This window comes from Oryctolagus cuniculus, chromosome 4, assembly GCF_051225735.1.
Source record: "Oryctolagus cuniculus isolate XC-2025 breed Fujian yellow rabbit chromosome 4, ASM5122573v1, whole genome shotgun sequence".
Classification (NCBI taxonomy): Eukaryota; Metazoa; Chordata; class Mammalia; order Lagomorpha; family Leporidae; genus Oryctolagus; species Oryctolagus cuniculus.
Window position 1 is genome coordinate 68,879,414 of NC_142870.1, and position 21,134 is coordinate 68,900,547.

Below are 21,134 nucleotides of genomic sequence, written 5' to 3' on the forward strand. Positions count from 1 at the left end.
AACTGGCACTATGAGAAACAATGATTTGATCAGCCCTTGTCCTGACTGTCAAGGAACAGCTTCCTATATTATTCTTTTTAGTAATTCTTGTTCTACTTAATACCATTGGTTGAACTCTTTAATTAACAAACAATTATTCTTAAGTGTTTAAATCCAATAGAAAATTGATCCCTGTTAAAAATAAGAATGGGAATAAGAGAGGGAGGAGATGTACTGTTCAACACACACTTCCTTGGACTTACCCATAAGGGTAAAGCTGAAAACTTGCCATGGAACTCCAAATCCCATTAAGTTGGCAGGTACCAATACCATCTTACTAGTTATAGTGATCAGTTTAAGTGTATAACTGATCAGAAAGATAGGATTAAGGGTCAAAGGTATCACATAAATAAGACCAAGTGTCTGTTAATAATAACTGATAGAATTAAAAAGGAGAGAATGATCCAACATGGGAAGCAGGACACACAGCAGACTCACAGAATGTCAAATGCCTTGAATAGCACTCTGGTCTCAGATTCAGCTCTTCAGGTGTTCGGATCCGGCTAAAAAGCCCATGAGAGTGTTTCAGGCATGGAAAGCCAAGATACTGTGCAAAAAAAAACAACCTAAATGAAAGATCTCTGTGAGTGAGATCTTGGTGGAAAGAAGGGGCCCTCAGAGAAGTAGCTACCTTTCTCTGAAGGGAGGAGAGAACTTCTACTTGATTATGGGCTTGTCTAAATAAGGTCAGAGTCTATGAACCCAAAAGGCTTCCGTAGCCTTGGTAGCTCATGGCAAGAGCCTCGGGTGATTACTGACGTCATAATAAGAGTGTCAATTGTTAAGTCAACAACGAGAGTCACTGTGCACTTGCTCTCCATGTAGGACCTCTGTCCTTAATGAGTTGTACTATGAGAATTAATGGTAAAACTAGTCTTCAAACAGTTTTTTATACTTTGTGTGTCTGTGGGTGCAAACTGTTGAAATCCTTCCTCAGTATATAAAGATAATTAAAAGTGAATCTTAATGAAGAATGGGATGGTAGAGAGAGTAGGAGGTGGGACGGGAGTAGGGGTGGGAGGGTGGGTATGGGGAGAAGAACCACTATAATCCAAAAATTGTACTTATGAAACATATTTATTAAATAAAAGCTTTCTATAAAAATTTGATATACTTAACAACAGACACAAAAAGTAGAGATTAAAAGGATTAAAAGAGGTAGACTACAGAAACAGTAACCAAGACAAAGCTCATTGTAAAAACAATGCCACGCCTGTAACAACAGGCACACCTAGGATCCAAACTGTGGATTCTATGCCATTTCCCAAGAAAAAGAACCAGGACTCTTGGGGAAATAGTTTCTTCCAGATTCGAGGCAAAGAAGGTACACAAGGAAACTGGAACATTTTGTTGTTTGGAAAAGCAACGAAAAATGAAGAACCAAATTTTAAAATGGGCAAAGGACTTGAAAATACATTTCTTCAAAGGATGTATACCAGTAGTCAATAGGCCGATGAAAAGATAATCAGCCTCATTAAGCATTAGAGAAACACAAATCAAACAGATACCAATTCCTACCCACTAAGATGTAGAAAAATTGGAACACTTTTGCACTGCTAGTTGGATTATACAACAATATAGTCATTATAGAAAGAGGTGTGCACTTTCTAAAAAAAAAAAACTGCAGTTTTCTTGATATTTCCCACTCTGGTGACCCAGCAAATCCACTTCTGGGCACATACCCAAAAGAACTGAAAGCAGAGGCATGAACAGATATTTGTACACCATGTTCATAGTAGCTTTATTCACAAACAGCCAAAAGGTGGAAGCAACCTGAGATATTGAAATAAAAATAGACATATAATGAAATGAAACACAGCAGAGAGTCTCTATAAATAGACCCACACAGGGGCTAGTGCCTTAGTGCAGTGGGTTAATCTTCCACCTTCAGTGCCAGCATCCAATATGGGCATTGGTTCTAGTTCCGGCTGCTCCTTTTCTGATCCAGCTCTCTGTTATGGCCTGGAAAAGCAATAGAAGATGGCCCAGATACAAGGGCCCCTGCACCTGCATGAGAGACCTGGAGGAAGCTCCTGGCTCCTGGCTTCAGATAAACGCAGCTCTGGCTGTTGTGGACACTTGGGGAGTGAACCAGAAGATGGAAGACCTTTCTCTCTGTCTCTCTCTCTCTCTCTCACTGTCTGTAACTCTGACTCTCAAATAAATAAAAAAAATTATTCAAAAATAATAGACCCATACATGTAAGTGCAAATGATTTTCAACAAAGATAAAGAGACAAATTAGTGATACTGAGATATCCACATATAAAGTCATTCATATGCAATAAAATGAACTTCAACCAATACCTCATCCATATACAAAAATTTCTTTAAAGTGAATCATAAGACTATGTATATAATCTAAAACTATCACACTTCCACGTTAAAACAGAGGACAAAACATAAACTAATACACAGTTTCAGAAGGCAGAGCAATAGTTTCCTGGGGAATGGTGGATGGGGCAACAAGAAGGGTTTGCAGACATGGCTACAAATAAGCATAAGAAAACTTTAAGGGACAATGGGAAAGTTCATTATTTTGTTTATGCTAATGGTTTCACAGGTGTAAAACTGTCAAACTTTAAGCTGTACATTTAAATATGCACAAAATTTAATAAATTGTAGACTTTACATAAGTAAGTTATATATTAATAAAACTATTTTACATATTTATAGATTAAAAATCTACTAATTATGTGAATTATAATGGATAAGTTTCAAATTAGTAGGTGTTGGAAGAGAGAGAAAGAATTAACAAATCCAGGAAAGCACTGAGGAAAAGCTAAAATGAAAAAGAGGGGCATAGTAAATGAGACATATAAAATAATACCGTAAAAACATGACCAAATACATAAGTAATCAAACAAATATGTGTGGTCTAAATGTCCTTATTAAAGAGAAAATTTTCAAATGACATAAAAATCAGCTACATCCTCTTAATTAAAAAGCTATAATTTTTAAAATAAGAGGTATGCCTAAAATGAAATGTCACAGAAGACTTGAAAATAAGGAGGCATAATGTAGGTGAGCGTTCAGTTTCCCATCAAGAAAAGACATATTCAGCTGGGAAGAGTGCAGGTAGCCGACGGCCTCCAGCTGAAAATGCCGTCAGGACCCATTTCAGCTTCTGAGCTGTGGCTGTGATCTTCCAGGGCATTCCTCAGCCAAGATCAATCTTGAAGGGGTATCAAGATTTCACCATCTATCATCTAAAAGACTATTGAGAAGCTATCTTTGTTCCAAGGCTCCGCAGTTGGTTTGGCCAACACTTGGACAGTTCTAATACTGTGATCTGAGATTCTTATTCAATCCTTTTACCCCCCTCTTTTGCTTTCAGATTCATTTCTGAACATCATGGTTGAACGTTTTTCCCTCCCCTACCCTGCTTCCTCCTCCTTTAATCTATCATGCTTGTTTTTGCATTGTCAAGTTAAGACATACTCACAGTTTTGTTCTTCAGTGATATTTAAACATAGAATTGGCCTTGCTAACTGAGCCATATCCCAACCACGGATATATGAAGGATTAACAAAAGTTCAAGGACAGGGTTAAAATGTCTGTTGTACACAACTTGATAATATTTGAATTATGTGCAGATACTTAACTGATTGGGTTTTTTGGTCATGTCAAATGGTTTGATCAAAATAATCATGTACCAACTGTGATAATATTATTTTTACATCTGAAATAAACTAAAAATCTCTTTCAGGATAAAGCCTACAATAACTTAAATGTCTGGAAGAAAGAAAAGATATTAATATAACAAAATAAACCAACTCAGACGGTATAACATGAATGGGTATTACTTTAATTTCCATCATAGTGAAAAAATACTAATGCTTTTCCTGTTCTAGAGAAAACAGATTCATTGTTCCCATAATTAGATATATTTTTCATGATATTAAAAATCCTCTGTATACATAAAACCAATCGTTTAGTCCACATAAAAATGGAGGAGAGAGTCACAGAAATTCCTGGCCACTCTTTTAGCACATAGAAACCAATTCCTCCACAGTGCCTAATTAGCTGCTTACATAGTCCATAGATATTTGTTAGTTGATAAATACATCAGAATAGAATGGACACCATAAAACACAATTCCAACTTGTCACATCTGCAAAACTACTGGCATTAAATATCAACACTTTTAGAGAGATGAATTCAGACAAAACTGACATCCTCACACATGCATTTTCTGTCTTACAAATGACAAAAATATAAACTGTTTTATTAAATAGTGTAATACTTATAATCTTACATCATATTTACTAACTAGTTGATTGAAAAGGGAAAGTGGAAACTGGAGATGTAGAAATAACAGATATTAAAATAAGAGTATAGGAAGAGGCACATTCAATCACTGTTGGAGGGAATATAAATTGATACAATTAGACATATCTTTCAATAATAAAAATACACACCCTTTGATCTGGCAATTCCACTCAAGTAAATTATCCTGCAGATATTCTCTAACAAATGTAAAGAGATAAATCCACAAGAAACATTCTAAGCAGTATAGTTTATAACACAAAACTCAAAACCATCTAAATGTCCAATCACTAGGACTGTGTTTAGTTAAATTATGACATAACCAGACATGGAATTTTATGTAGCGATAAAAAGAATGAGGTAGCTTTGCTTGTGTTGACATGAAAAGATACCCAAGACATGTTTTCAGCATTTTATAAATACAGAGCAACATTACAGTATGTCTCATGCCTGTCTTGGCAGGGATACGTATGTGCCTGTGTGTATGTGTATTATATATACATAAATAGACACATAAACACACCAACATACCATAGGCAATACACTGATCATATATATATAAAAATTTTCTAAAAGGTACATAAGAAACTGTTGATACTTGCTCCTGCATTGTTATTTCTTGAGAAAACTTGGTTTTCATTATTTACTGTATTGCACAATTTGAATATTTTATCATAAGCATGTGCTTTCTTTGTAATAACACGTTCTTCAAAGAAAGAGCTAAGATTCTAAAATTCCAATTGTATTAGGATATAAATGCAAATCCTTTAGAATGTCTTTTTCTTCTAAGGGACTGTTTTGCAATATAATGTTAATATAGATCTTCTGTTCTGGAACTATAAGCAAATCAAAGGAATATTTGGAATGCATCCTGATTCATTTTCCCTGGTGCTAATTCCAATGACCTATAAACTATTGAGGCCCATGCCATCAACTTCACTTTGTAACATCTGAGACATCTTTGCCTTGTTTGCAGTATCATAGAGTGGATTGCTCTTCTCTGTGTAGCTGGCATAGGGCTGCATTTCATCCTAAAAAATAATTCAAAGTCAAACTCAGTTTGAAAAGATCAGAAATTGTTGCATAAAATACTTGTGTTTTGTTACAGAAGCTATTTGTGTTTTCCTAACAAGTGCCCAGAAGCTTTAGTATCTGCCCATAGTGCTTATACTTGTATTTTAGGACCGATATAAACATTAAAGAGCAAAGCTTTGTTCCAATATTTTACCTGCTCCCAAAAAACTGTTGTTTACTTAAGTCTCTATGTGAAGCTATAGCTGTGAGTAAGTGGATTGGAAAAAGAACAAAGTGAAATGAAAATTATTCCAAAGCAGAGTCAAAGACATAGTTAGCAGCTGGTTATAAAAGATCAAGGATCAGCATAGTTTTTAAGTCTGGGTAAGAGGGAAATGATGATGACACTATAAGAGGGGAGCCAAGAATTAGAGATCATTTCCTGGGGGAAGAAACATGAATTCAGTTTCTCCAAAGTTTGCCCAGATGAAGCAAACATTTTGTGTATTAGGCTACAGTCACGAAATGAAAATGTGGTTCTGGAATAGAGTATAAATAGTACTTGGTAGACAGCTAATTAAGAAAATGAATGTACTTGACTATTGTAATAGTTGAATCAGAATGTTTGCATTTTTCAACTAAAACATGAATATTGCCACAAATTAAAAATTGTGCTGTTATATTTTTCAGGCTATGTGGCTTAAAAGTTTGCAAATATTCTTTTTTTATTGTTCTTGTTTTTATTTTTGTTTTTTTGGTTGATCTTACCTCCTCAACAGCAGGAGTAGCTTCTGGTTTTTGCAACTTACATTTTCTATAAAAAATAAATTAAGCCCCAGTGAGTGCAGGAAAAACCACTGTTCAGCTATAAAATGAAAAATTAAATAACTACTGACAATTGTGCTTCATTTTGATAGAAGCCATACTGAACCAGAAATGAACTATCAAAAATGAATGAATACTGTTTGTGTTTAAAAAATCCAAATAAGAAAATTCTGGTTATTGGAAAAGAAAGTAAAATTATGCAATAGGAGCACTGTGCAATAGAATATATATGACATCGCATCCTTGGAACATAAAAGGAATTGTAATTACTTTCCCAAATCAAAACAAAATATCATACATCCTCTCAAATTCTTATCCTAAATTGCCTAATTTATCATTTTTGTATGTCTAAATAACCTAGCAAAGTCCCTCCCATCATTCAAAGTAATTCAATTCTGACACCTTCAGCATACTATTCTTGATTATGAGAGGTAGTGTTAGCATCCTAATCTACCCAGTCAAGTCAATATTTGCAACTCTTTTCTAGTTTAATAACACTAAAGAAGAAAAATGACTCATTAGTCCATACCTGTAGATACAGATCAAAAACCAAATGGTTCCTATGACGACCAAAAGAATAGGGAAGATGATATATAGAATATATTCATGTGATGTTCCTTTAGGATCTGTAATTATAGAAACAAATATATATATATATATATACACACACACAAAAATATATAGATTCAAATATGGTAAGTACAGATAATGAGATATCATTCAGTACTAAAAACAGATGAGCTATTAAGCCATGAAAATACATACAAAAACCTTAATGTATACTGCTATATGAAACAAGCCAATCTGCAAAGTTTACATACAGTATGCTTCCCACTATATGACATTCTGGCAAAGGCAAAACTAGGAAAAGAGTAAAATTTGACCAGCGGTTGCCAGGTATTGGAGGTAGAGGGGTGAACAGATAGAACACAGAGGACTTTTAGGACAGCAAAACAGATTTGTGTGATGCTATAAATGTGGGTGCATTGTCATGCTTATCAAAACCCATAGAATGTGCAACAGCAAGAGTGAACTAGACTTTGAATGATAACAATATATCAATATAGGTTCACCAATTAGCATGATATGTCTGTTCATGATAGACAAGATTTTGAGTTCATAGGGGCAAGGGTTATATGAGAATTTTCTGTAGTCTTCACACAGTTTTGCTGTGAATCTAAAACTTCTCTAAAAAATAAAATCCATTATATATAATATGTATAAACCAGATTATATATCTATATATAATATTGTTTAAGGATGTCTCACAGTACATTTCATTGCACATTAATTTCCTATCATTGTAATTTCTGTGATTTCATTTCAAACACTACTGATCAATAGTTCAAAAAATTATTATAATAGAATCTCTTTATCAATTCAGACTCTAGAGTTTCCAGCAAAACACCACCCTATGTCAGGATTTTGACTAAGGATATGGGAATGGTGAATTCCTATAGCATATCTGTGCAATTTAGATCTCTCTGTTAAAGTAAGAGCAAGGTGTTTCTCACTTCCAATATTCAGAAATAACTGAGTTACTATAAGAAAAGTAGTTGGGAAAAAAAAAAAAAACAATTCTGAAGTCATCTTTCTGCCAGGGCACTACAAAAATGAATGTATAGCAGCAACTCTAAAGCATCTATTAGCTGATGACCATAGTGTAAAGTCACTCTGATAAGCACACAAGTCAACAAAGGACTTGCCATCTCTGAGAGGCAGCGGATTTCAAACTGTGCTCCCGGCGTTCCATGTATGTGGCTTGGGGGCAGCAGAATATGGCAAAGTGGAGGCTGAGCAGCCTGGCACCCAGTCCTCCCACCTCCCTTCAACAGCTTATTTTGTTTGAAAAGGAAAGTTTGGTTTTACTGTTAAAAACAGCCAACACCACTGTTTCAAAACTCTCTCAAACTAAAGAGCTCTGCCTTTGGACGAGTACCACGCAAGGAAGACACAGGAGACCTTTGCACTTATGGGAGTTTAGTCTGTATGGTCCCTTCGATTCTGAGAGCCCCTAAGTATGACATTGTACTGTAATACAGGACAGCGGAATGTCAAACACCACTGACAGGATATTTAGTCTTTTTTCAAAGACAAAAAACAAAATACCACTTTAGGAAAGAATATTGAAAGCATTGGTTTAAACACATGGGTTTCATTTCTCCACCTTTTAAAATTACTGAAGAATTAGTAAAGAAAAATTATAAAGCATATACTACAAAGACAAAGAGAACATGGATGAAAATAAGAATAGATGAAAAATTTCCACTGATCTTTAGGTTAAAAATGAATAGAAAAACAAATGACTTACCCAGTGGAATATGGAAAAACCTTAGTGCTCACAGAATTCCAAAAAGTGTAGGAAATATCAAGTACTTAAAAATAGCTAAAAGAGGATTCTGAATATTCTTTCCACAAAGAAATGATAAATATGTAAGGTGAGAGATATACCAATTACTCTATTTTGCTCATTCTATGAGGTATACATGTTTTGAAATCCCTGTGTACCCCATAAATATATACAATTATATGTCAGTTAAAAATAAAATAAATTTTAAAAAGAAATGAAGTTTTGAGTGTCAGCCTAAATAGAGGTATTCAAGGGAAGTTTGAGCTCAGAAAAGTGGGGGGCACACACCAACCCCACATCCCCTCCCAAAACACTGACAGTCAGGCTCATCCCTCCAAGACACAGAAAGTTATTTTCTACAAAACCTGAACAGTCCCAGAGAAAAGACTGTCAGATACTAGAGTAGTTTAAAACATTTATGGAAATGTGTAATCAAAAGATCTAGTTTAGTACAAAAACATTTGAAACCCATACACAGTTTTTTCATAATATACACTGTCTGTGAACTTCTGGAAGACCCTTCACATGCATGGGTATTACCACTTCCTCATTGTGTTGAAGCTAATCAGGTGACAAGCCACACCATCAGATAGTAGGGCTTCCAAACAGCTCTTTAATGTTCACTTTGAAATGAATCAATAGCCAAGGATTACCAAAGCGCTGAAAAAGTCTGGGATATGAAAGAAAGAGATCAAAACAAATATTTGGAAGACAAAAGGAACTTACATTAAAGTAGACACAGGATCAAGCAGAGGATTGAGGCAAAGAGATTGTCCAGGACAATAGCTGTGCAGCAGGTCTAGTTAGCAACCAGGACAGAGTAATCCAAGAGCACGGAAAAACTCAAGAAGAGATGCCTTCAAGAAAAATACTGCAACAGACAGAACACCAAATAAATCTGACCATCTGGAAAATATTACTAAGAGACTCTCTAGCTTTGTCAGTGAGTTTAGTGATAATTCACAATTGCTATATACATTTTTTTTTTTGACAGATAGAGTTAGACAGTGAGAGAGAGAGAGACAGAAAGAAAGGTCTTCCTTCTGTTGGTTTACTCCCCAGATGGCCGTTATAGCCAGAGCTACACCGATCCGAAGCCAGGAGCCAGGTGCTTCCGCCTGGTCTCCCACACAGGTGCAGGGGCCCAAGCACTTGGGCCATCCTCCACTGCACTCCCGGGCCACAGCAGAGAGCTGGACTGGAACCCAGCGCCCACATGGGATGCCGGCACCACAGGCAGAGGATTAACCAAGTGAGCCACGGCGCCAGCCCTGCTATATACATTATTAAGGAAGTGAAATAAAAGCAAAGCAATAATGAAGTTCAAAAAAATCAAAAAGTTGTTCAAAAAAGAAAGCATGAAGTAATTTTTTATTTGCTACTTAATAAGACTGACATAATTCAAATTAATGTGAACACTGGCCATTTAACGAAAAATTGCTCTACTACTGCATATGAAGGATGAGACAAAGAAGAAAGTAATAATGTAAAATCCTCATCTACCATAAGAGGAAGTATATGACAGTGTCTAAATTTGATAAAGAAATAGCAATACGAGTACATTATTCAGAAAAATGGGATTCATTTGAGGAGTTGAATGAGAACAGAATGACAGGGTCAGAAAAACAAAGGCAGAGCTAATATTTTTCAATTAGAGCCTTACAGAGAAATTTGAAGTTAAACTATTTATATCATATTGATTAAATAATATTTAATTATTTTAAAATAATAGCAAATGAGAGTAGAATGCAAACACAGAGTGAAGGAACTAAACAGGGATAAAGTGAATCATGGATGTTATTATAAAACATTTAAGAAATTCCACCAGAAAGAACCTAGAGGAGAAAAGCTTCCCAGACTAGAAGTGCATGGAAGGCAATTTCAAGTGACTTTACCCTTCTAATTAAAAAATAAGTGTTTGTTTAAAATTATACTTTATCCTTTAATTAAAAACCACAAATATTATTTTAGAAGTATACATCTCGGGGCCAGCATTGTGGCTCCGCAGTTAAAGTCACCACCTGGGACACACACTCTCATATCGGTGAGTGAGTTCAAGTCCCAGCTCCCTGAATATGCACATGGGAAGGCAGTGGAAGAGGGCCCAAGTGCTTCAATCCCAGATACTCACGTGGGACACCCAGCTGACTCGAGTTCCAGGGTCCCAGCTTTGGTCTAACGTAGCTTTCACTGTTAGGGGCATTTGGGGATTGAACCAATGGATGGAAGATGCCTCTCCCTCTCTCTCTCTCTCTCTCTCTCTCTCTCTCTCTCAGGCATTTGGGGAGTGATATATCTCTACACACTCTTTATCCCCTCTTAACATGATTGTTCTGAAAGAATAAAAATATCAAATACAAAACTAGGAGAATTACTAACCAGGAAGTAGATTTTGGGATAAGCTCTTGTTGCCACACAAATGGGAGACAGAGCAGGTCACAGCAGACACATTGCTATCTGGCCAACGGCACGTACTCCAGACAGTCACTGTGCCATTGTCCCAATGTTCTTGCTCAGTGACACAGTCCCCTACTGGGGCCCAAGAGACCTGCGCAGCCGGCTTCCCTGCAACAGCCTTGCACACCGCGGTTCTGTTCTTGACGGGAGACAGCGTCACTTCAGGGCAAACTGCGGAGATTTAAGGAAAAAATCTTACCATCAGGGATATGCAATTTACAGAGGTATTTGTTTTGGTGTCAAATCTAGTGATCTGAAATGCTACATACATGATGTCCCTTACCTGACACTTGGAGGCGATACCCATGATCGAAATTCCCATTAGATGCTGCCATTTGACACCTGTAATAGCCATCATGACTGAGAGCCACTGGGTGGATCTGAAGTCCAGGGTTTACATCAGGTCTGGAGGCCCAGGTGATTCTCTCATCAGTACAGTTGTTTTTTGTGATCTCATTTGTTCCTCCCTTGTAGGATATTTTGCAGATAGGCCTGTCTCTGGGGATTATTTCCCATGTTATTAGCACCACATTTGTCAATGGGATAGGATGGCAACAGAGTACAGCCTTTGTACCCATCAGCACAGTCAGTGAAGTATTAACTGGACACACACAAAAGGAGAATGACAAAGAAAAGCTGTTATGATAAGGCACTTCATGTGCTAAGTTTATCTACAACATAGTACATGGAGCTGTACTCAAAGATTACTTTGCTGCTGACCTTATTCCAGAAATATTGGACTTACATACAAAAATAATATTTGCAAAATACATGTAATGTATTAAAATTAATCCAAACATTAACTAATCTTCTCTGTATTATCTTTGCATTATTACAAAAACAGTAAGTATTGTAACATATGTTGAAATTAACATAGGACTTTTAATATATAGAAATAAATAGGAAAGAAAACAGGATTCCAAATTCTGTTTTAGAACACCAAAGCTATTCCAATAAGGACAATCTCTGGTGATAGACACTATTAGATTTATCTAATTAGTTTATAATCCATGCTCTTCAGGATAAAATGTAATAAATAGTAACGGCATTGTCTCCTTCTAAATTTTGATGAGTGAAAAAAAAAATTGGTAACATCAAAACTACAAATGCCTGTCCCTAAGGGCAGCCTTTCAGACAAACATAAATTTGGAAAACATATAGTACTTTCATTGGAAGTAACTAAGATAGTATTCAAGTTGGGCTACTTAAAAATTTTTATTTTTTATTTAGATGTTACAATCTCACAAAATGAAAAATAATGATGCCTATTGATAAGATATTTTTGTAATATTTATTTCTGAAAAAGGAAGTGTGGTATATAATTTTTTTTAACTTTTTTTCCTCTTTTTTTAATTTTGTTTAAGAAATACAACTTTAGTCTACAGCCATACCACCCCGAACGTGCCCGATCTCGTCTGATCTTGGAAGCTAAGCAGGGCTGGGCCTGGTTAGTACTTGGATGGGAGAAATACAACTTCATGCACTCAATATATACAGATTTGGGAACATGATGCTTCTTCCCCCTCTACCTCCCTCCCACCCATTATACCCTCCTTTCTTCCTCCTTCCTCTTCATTTCCCATTCATATTTTTTACAGAGATCGATTTTCAGTTAATTTTGATACTCATAGGATTATCCCTATACCAGGTAGAGAGTTCACCAAAAACCCACAGGTCACCATATTCTTCAGCTAGTCACAGAGTGGCCTTCAGTTAATGTTTCAACAAAGTTCAACCCTCCATCCCTTCCGTGTTGGGCACTAGATCAGGAAGCACATCACCTTCTATAGGAAGGGCCGAAATGTTCTGTGTCGTCTGCTTTCCATGCATGCATGAAGTACTTGAAACTGGAAGTATTGAGAGAGGGACAAAGGAAACAAATGTCATGAGTTCTAATAGCGTAGAAGCCACTGTTTCTACATTAAGATTTATTTTCTCCTGGAGTTTTTCCATAGAAGAATTTTACCGCAAATGGGTGATATTATCTAATGTGTAGCCTTCGGATGAATTTCCCTTCCTTCCTGCATAGTCACACACATGTTCTCAGATAGTGCAGCTGTGAATTTTGCTCACAGATTGTGTTTCTTTTTTTTATTATTATTTTTATTTTATTTTTTTTTTGACAGGCAGAGTTACACAGTGAGAGAGAGAGACAGAGAGAAAGGTCTTCCTTTACCGTTGGTTCACCCTCCAATGGCCGCTGCGGCCAGCGCGCTGCGGCCGGTGCACTGCACTGATCCGAAGCCAGGAGCCAGGTGCTTCCTCTGGTCTCCCATGCGGGTGCAGGGCCCAAGGACCTGAGCCATCCTCCACTGCTCTTCTGGGCCACAGTAGAGAGCTGGACTGGAAGAGGAGCAACCGGGACTAGAACCTGGGGTGCCAGCGCCACAGGCGGAGGATTAGCCTATTGAGCTGCGGCGCCAGTTACAGATTGTGTTTCTGAACTTGCAATCTAATTATCAGGATTAAATTTTTAAAATATAGTAAAATTCATCTTTTGTAAAAATTAACCCCTGAAACTATAAGCATCATTTAATACACTTGGGTACTTCAGAAAGTTTATAGGAAATAGAATGAAAAGATAAGTTTATTTAGGGATTAAAAATTTTGAAATCCATGCACAGCTTTTTCAGAATATGCATTTTACATGTATCTTTTGAAGACTCTTCATAGAAGCCAACACTTTCCGCAAACTAATATAATGTGTTCAGGAATGTTAGTGGTTAGCTGAGAGATGGCTGGACCACCCAAGTCTCTGATACATCTCACTTGTTACAAAGGTGAATGTCAGTGACGTCATCACTTTAACATAACCAGCTACAGTGGGGGAACTTCATGTAGACGATGCTTGTTTCTGCTAAACTCCGTATTTAATATCTCTCCACACCTGTTCTAGTGTCACCTGTCTCTTCTACAATACTCGAACACTTGCATTTCTGGGCCAAATGAAGATGACACACTTAGATGATGAAAGAGGTAGGATTTCAATGCAAATCTAAGATGCAATTAAATCCATGCTCTTTCCACCACTCCAACTTGGCAAAGATTTAGAGGCAACAAAGAATGTGGCTTCTTTGGAGAACACCCAGAGACTGGATCATTCAGAGCGCCTCATAACAGTGCTCACATCACCATATTCTTCAACTAGTCATAGAGAGGCCTTCACCTGATGTTTCAACAAAGGTCAACCCTCCAGCCTCTCTGTCCTGGCCACTAGATAAGGAAGCACATTACCTTCCATGAGAAGTGCTGAATTGTTTTGTGTCATCTGCTTTCCATGCATGCACGAAATTACTTGAAACTAGAAGTATTTACAGAGGGACAAAGGAAACCAATGTCATGAATTGTAGTAGGGTAGAAGTCAGTAAGACTTATTCCATGTGATACACAGTTAACCATAGCTAAAATTACACAAAAGTCATCACAAAGCCAGCACAGGGAAAAACATGCTAATATCTTAAAATTTACATTCAAAGTACGTTAATTGATTTTCCATTTATGAGATACCACTCTTTGTCAATCATTTTCAAAACACAACTCTGGAGCTGGTGTTGTGGCACAGCAGGTTAAGCCACTCCTGCAACATCTGCATAACATATGAATGCCGGTTCAAGACCCAGCTGCTGTGCTTCTGACCCATCTCTCTGCTAATGCACATGGAAAGCCAGCAAAAGATGGCCTAAGTACTTAGGCCCTACCACTCATGTGGGAGACCCCAATGGAGTTCCAGTCTCCTAGCTTTGGCCTGTCCCAGCCCTAGTCATTGTGGGCATTTGGGGATTGAACTGGCAAATGGAAAATTGATATCTCACTCTCTTTCTCTCTAACTCTGCATTTCTTTTTTATTTTTTATTTATTTATTTTTTGACAGGCAAAGTTAGACAGTGAGCTCTGTATTTCTAATAAGTAAATAAACCGTTACTCTAAAAATAAAACAAAAACCAACTCTGCATCCACCCACCACCCCCTCTGCCCCAGTCATGGAAATTGGTCCACTATGGGTATCCCACATGAGCAGCTCTGATTAAACAGCCTTCTACTGATGTCACTCCCTAAGCAAAGATATTTAACCACATAGCAGTCACTTCACCCAGATGAACAGAGTAGAGCCCCTTCCAAGAATTTTAGAATCTAGGATGGGCATTTAGCACAGTGATAGATATGTCACTTGGAATGCCCACATCCCATAATGGAATGCCCAGTTCCAGTTCCAACTCCACCATTGCCAATTCAGCTTCTTGCTACTGTGCACCCCAGGAAGCAACAGATAGATGATGGCTCAAGTACTTGGGCCTTTGCCATTCATGTAGGAATCCTGGACTGAGTTCTGGTCTCCTAGTTTTGGCCTGGCCCAGCCCTGGTAGCTATAGTCATTTCAGGAGTAAACCAGCAAATGGAAGATATCTTTCTGTGTGTCTCTCTGTCTTTCAAATAAAATAAAAATAAATTTTACTGAAAAGAATTTTAGAATCAGAAATGAGAAGCATTCGCCCACCTCTTCCTTCCTTGTTTTTCCTACTCTATAAAAAAATGGGGAAATGACAAGAAGCAAACCGAAGAACAGAGATAAGCATCCTGTGTGCCTTAACTTTCTAATTTCAGTTTCTGAGACCCACATGCATTCTTCCTCCAGGTTCTGTAGAGGTTCTTAACAAGAACAAGGGTTACATCTGATTTCGAATTTGGTTTCTGAAAAATTACTGCATTGTAGATTTTTTTGAAAATTAATGATGCAGGGGACAGTAGGGAAGAATTGAGATTCTGTCATCAAAAAGTACTCACATTACCCATGAAGCAATGTAATGTTTTTTGAAAGTGAACTTGAGGGGCCATCGCTGTGGCCTAATGAGTAAAGCTGCTGCCTGCAGTGCCAGCATCCCATATGGATGCTGGTTCAAGTCCTGACTGCTCCACTTCCAATCCAGCTCTCTGCTGTGGCCTGGGAAAACAGTAGAGGATGGCCCAAGTCCTTACGCCCTTGCACCCATGTATGAAACCTGCAGGAAGCTCCTGGATCCTGGCTTCGGATTGGCACAGCTCCAGCCATTGAGGCAAACTGGGGAGTGAACCAGAGGATGGAAGACCTCTCTCTTTCTGCCTCTGCCCCTCCTTCTCTCTGTGTGTAACTCTTTCAATTAAATAAATAAATCTTTAAAAAACATTTTAAAAAATTTTAAAAAATGAAAGTGAACTTGAGTTAGTTGGAAATGTATGTTTCAAATTCTAGAATAATTACTTAAAAGTTAAAAAAAGAAATATAACTGATGTGCCAAGAAAGGGAAAAACTTGAATCCTATGAAGTGCTCAGTTACAACCACAAAAAGCAGAAAAGAGTGAGAGACAAAAACAGGAATAACAAAGGGACAAAAAAATGTAAAAAATATATCAGAAATCACTTTGAGCATGAATTGTCTACTTACAAACAGATTGTCCAGTAGATCAAAAAGCAAGGATCCAAATACACATCTAATACAAGAAATTTATTTTAAATATAAAGATACACATAGTTTAAAACTTAAAGGATAAAGGCCGGCGCCGCGGCTCACTAGGCTAATCCTCCGCCTAGCGGCGCCGGCACACCGGGTTCTAGTCCCGGTCGGGGCGCCGGATTCTGTCCCGGTTGCCCCTCTTCCAGGCCAGCCCTCTGCTGTGGCCAGGGAGTGCAGTGGAGGATGGCCCAGGTGCTTGGGCCCTGCACCCCATGGGAGACCAGGAAAAGCACCTGGCTCCTGGCTCCTGCCATCGGATCAGCGCGGTGCGCTGGCCGCAGCGCGCCGGCCGCGGCGGCCATTGGAGGGTGAACCAACGGCAAAGGAAGACCTTTCTCTCTGTCTCTCTCTCTCACTGTCCACTCCGCCTGTCAAAAAAAAAAAAAAACTTAAAGGATAAAGAAATATATGCCATGATAACACTTAAGAAAGTGGTAGTAGTGGCCGGCGCCGCGGCTCACTAGGCTAATCCTCCGCCTAGCGGCGCCGGCACACCAGGTTCTAGTCCCGGTAGGGGCGCCGGATTCTGTCCCGGTTGCCCCTCTTCCAGGCCAGCTCTCTGCTGTGGCCAGGGAGTGCAGTGGAGGATGGCCCAGGTGCTTGGGCCCTGCACCCCATGGGAGACCAGGAAAAGCACCTGGCTCCTGGCTCCTGCCATCGGATCAGCGCGGTGCGCTGGCCGCAGCGCGCTGGCCGCGGCGGCCATTGGAGGGTGAACCAACGGCAAAAGGAAGACCTTTCTCTCTGTCTCTCTCTCTCACTGTCCACTCTGCCTGTCAAAAAAAAAAAAAAAAAAAAAAAAGTGGTAGTAGCTTATTAATTTTGGGCAGAGAAGACTTCAGAGCAAGGAAAGTTATCAGAGATAAAGAGGGGCACTGCATTTCATTATAAGTAGGTAAATTCTCCAAGAAGACATAATTAATAATCCTTAACATGCATGCACCTAACAACACAGCATCAAAATATGGGAAGAAAAAACTAATGGAACAGCAAGGATCAGCCCCTATTACCCATAAGGGCGCCCAGATAGAGTTCCAGGCTCCTGGCTTCAGGCTGGCCCAACCCTGGGATTGTGCCCATTTGGGAAGTGAACTTGCAGATGGAAGATCTCTGTCTCTCCCACTCTCTCTCTCTCTCTGCCACTCTGCCTTTCAAATAGATAAACAAATGAGTAAATCTTGAAGAAAAAAAATAGGAGGAGGAGGAGATGGGGCCACCATTGTGGTGTTGAGGGTAAAGTTACTGTCTACAACGGCAGCATCCCATACGGGCACCAGATTGAGTCCTGGTTGCTCCACTTCCAATTCAGCTCCCTGCTAATACACTTAGGAAAGCAGCAGAAGTTGGCCCAACTGTTTGGGTCCTGCACCCACATGGGAAACCCAGAAGAAGTTCCTGGTTCCTGGCTTCAGCCTAGCTCAATCCTGAGCCATTGTGGACATTTGGGAAGTGAACCAGCAGATGGAAGACCTCTCTCTCTCTCTGTCTCTTCCCCCCCAAATCTGCTTTTCAAATAAATCAATATTAAAAAACATTAGGGGAAATATTTGCAATACTCATATCTAATAAAAGATTGCCATGTAGCATATGTGAAAAACTGATACAACTCAATAGTTTTAAAATTCAATTTTAAAAATTGGGCAAATGATTTTAACCACAATCACAAAAGAAAATATATTCAAGTGGCCAATAGATATATGGAAAGATGTTCAATTTTAATAATCATAAAGGAAACAGATTAAGAACAGTGAGCGAATGATTTCACACTATAATCATGGATAAAATTTAGAAGACTACTAAAAAGTACTGGCAAGAACTAGAACTCACTTATATTACTAGTTGAAATGTAAATGATACAATAACACTAGAGACCTTCTGTCAGTTTTTTTTTTTTAATTCAAATATGTGCTCACCATATAACCTGTCCATGCTAATAACATTTACCTAAGATAAATGAAAAAATATATTTGCACAAGACTTTGTTAAAAAAAGATTTATTTATTTTAAAGGCAGAGTTATAGAGAGAGAAAGAGAAGAGAGAGAAGGATCTTCCATCCACTGGGTTACTCCCCAGATGGTCACAACAGCCAGGGGCCTGGGATTCCACTGGGGCTCCCACAGGGGTGGCCAAGGTCCAAGCACTAGGGCCATCTTCCACTGCTTTCCCAAATGCATTAGCAGGGAGCTGGATTGGAAATGTAGCAGCTGGGACTCACACTGGCATCTATATGGTATATCAGCATGGCTGGGGGGGGCCAGATAAACCCACTGTTCCACAATGCCATCCCTGCCACACAAGATTTGTGCATGAACATTCTTAGTGACTTAATTCTCTGGAAATGATGACAATCCTTTCTACCCTGTTTGTGGTGACTATTCACAGGGGTAGACAACTTTATCAAACTGTAAATTTTAAATGAATGCAGCTAAGTGCACATGTTCTCAATAATGTTGAAAGGGGACATATAAAAATAGTATCAGAAACACCCAGTTTTATTAGAAGACACATCCACACAAATAAAACCAAAACAAAATATAAAAACTTAATACTGAAAATAATGCTACCAAAAAAAATTTCCACCTAAGCCAAAGTCATCAGTAGAAATAAGTATGTTTTGTGATGTTTACTACTAGTGAAACTTCTTACTCACTTGAAGCACCAGAAGTTTCCTCTCCCAAATCATCGTTGTCATAATTTGCCTGAGCAAGCACAAGCCACCCACGCCAGAGGCCTACTGGGCATGACTGTGCAAAGCCACATTCAGGAGAGGCTTCCCCCAATAAGGAAAAAAGAAAAGGCACATGATTCTCTTGTGATGGTCAACAATTTTCATGTACTGGAAAACGCTGTGCTCTGCATGAACTACTCTCTTAAAAAAACACCTGCCAATAGGCACTTCTGAAATTTCCCAATTATCGATAAAAACTCCCAATACAGTAACTGTGAACAACCAAAACAGAACAGAGCCAGGCCATAATTCAGTAATGAGTATTACTGTCAGTATTATGTATTACTTCCAATGTGTGCAGGTGCAAAACAAACACATGAAGATTCCCTGCCCTTTCACTCTTTTGTAGACTTTTGCAGGAATAGAAATAAAGAGGTTAGGAATCTGATACATGAACTTCAAACACACACCCTGAACTTGGCTCAAAATTGTGGGTTCAGAAATGTGGCTATGATTTAATAAAATAATCACATGGTTGCAAAAGATAGTCGTGGATGATAGTTTTGACATTTCTTTACAAGACGTGACCTTCTCTGTGCTAGAATAGAGCAAATTAGAACTCATTCTTATTTCTGGTAAGATCTTTACAACTCATCACCTTTATTGTTATTTAGCATTTACTAAATTTACTCCTTCTAGGGCCGGCGCCGCAGCTCACTAGGCTAATCCTCCGCCTAGCGGTGCCGGCACACCGGGTTCTAGTCCCGGTTGGGGCACCGGATTCTGTCCCGGTTGCCCCTCTTCCAGGCCAGCTCTCTGCTGTGGCCAGGGAGTGCAGTGCAGGATGGCCCAGGTGCTTGGGCCCTGCACCTGCATGGGAGACCAGGAAAAGCACCTGGCTCCTGGCTCCTGCCATTGGATCAGCGTGGTGCGCCGGCCGCAACGCGCCGGCCGCGGCGGCCATTGGAGGGTGAACCAACGGCAAAGGAAAACCTTTCTCTCTGTCTCTCTCTCTCACTGTCCACTCTGCCTGTCAAAAAAAATAAAAATAAAAATAAAAAAAAATTTACTCCTTCTAAAAAACAGAACACAAAATAAATAGTTGAAATCTGAAAACATCCTGACATTTCACATAAGGGAAACCTAATAAAATTATTTCACTCTTCATTTAGTGGTTCAGGCCTTTGGACTTCAAAAACTGTTTTCCCTCAAATTTCCATAACTCTTCAAGGTTCTTATAACATCTACAAAGCTGAACCATTAAGGATTAAGCACTAAATCATTCCTAAAAGCTAGGAAAAATGAGAGGCATGAGTTTTACTCCTTGCTTTGTTTCTTGTTTCCTGAATTTTTCAGGTAGTTATATGAATTTGCATGCTCTCATTTTGTCCTCTGCAAATCGTGCACTCTCATTCTTATCTACTTAAAAATAAGGAATAACTCATAGGGGTCAGTATAATGGTGCAATAGGTTAAGCCACCTCATACAATACCCCCATCCCTTATAAGAGAGCTGGGCCCTGCCATCCATAAGGCAGAGAGACCTGGACGAAATTTCTGGCTTCTGGCTTTGCCTGACCCAGCTCTGGCTGTTGGAGGCATTTGGAAAGCAAACAAGTGGATGGAAGATCTCACTCTGTCTCTCCCTCTCTCTCTGTTGCTCTGCCTCTCAAATAAACAAATAAATCTTTTTTTTTTTTTTTTTTTTGACAGGCAGAGTTAGTGAGAGAGAGAGAGACAGAGAGAGAGGTCTTCCTTTTTCCATTGGTTCACCCCCCCAAGTGGGCGCTACAGCCGGCACGTTGCGGCGGGGGCACAGCGCTGATCCGAAGCCAGGAGTCAGGTGCTTCCTCCTGGTCTCCCATGCAGGTGCAGGGCCCAAGGACCTGGGCCATCCTCCACTGCACTCCCTGGCCACAGCAGAGAGCTGGACTGGAAGAGGAGCAACTGGGACAGAATCCGGCGCCCCAACCGGGACTAGAACCCAGGGTGCTGGTGCCACAGGCAGAGGATTAGCCAAGTGA

General features: G+C 39.0%; 1 protein-coding gene across 6 annotated transcripts in view; it reads right to left on the minus strand.

The window, feature by feature from the left end:
• Nucleotides 1–3,825: 3,825 nt before the first annotated feature.
• CD200R1 (CD200 receptor 1) overlaps nt 3,826–21,134 on the minus strand; it is a 57,336-nt gene continuing 40,027 nt past the window's right edge. For 2 of the 6 annotated variants that reach the window (XR_016232056.1, XR_016232055.1), the window contains 7 exons: nt 12,735–12,800; nt 11,237–11,554; nt 10,876–11,124; nt 9,223–9,367; nt 6,676–6,772; nt 6,090–6,135; nt 3,826–5,338 (listed from right to left, as the gene is read on the minus strand). Coding sequence is in view for 4 of the 6 variants with exons in the window: in NM_001329065.1 (NP_001315994.1) it covers nt 5,213–5,338; nt 6,090–6,137; nt 6,675–6,772; nt 10,876–11,124; nt 11,237–11,554; nt 12,735–12,799 (904 nt within the window). In the remaining 2 variants the exon portion in view is untranslated. Of the gene's footprint in view, nt 5,339–6,089; nt 6,138–6,674; nt 6,773–9,222; nt 9,368–10,875; nt 11,125–11,236; nt 11,555–12,734; nt 12,801–21,134 lie in introns of all 6 variants that reach the window. The other 4 variants (XM_051858840.3, XM_008266943.5, XM_089330335.1 and 1 more) reach the window with 3 other exon arrangements.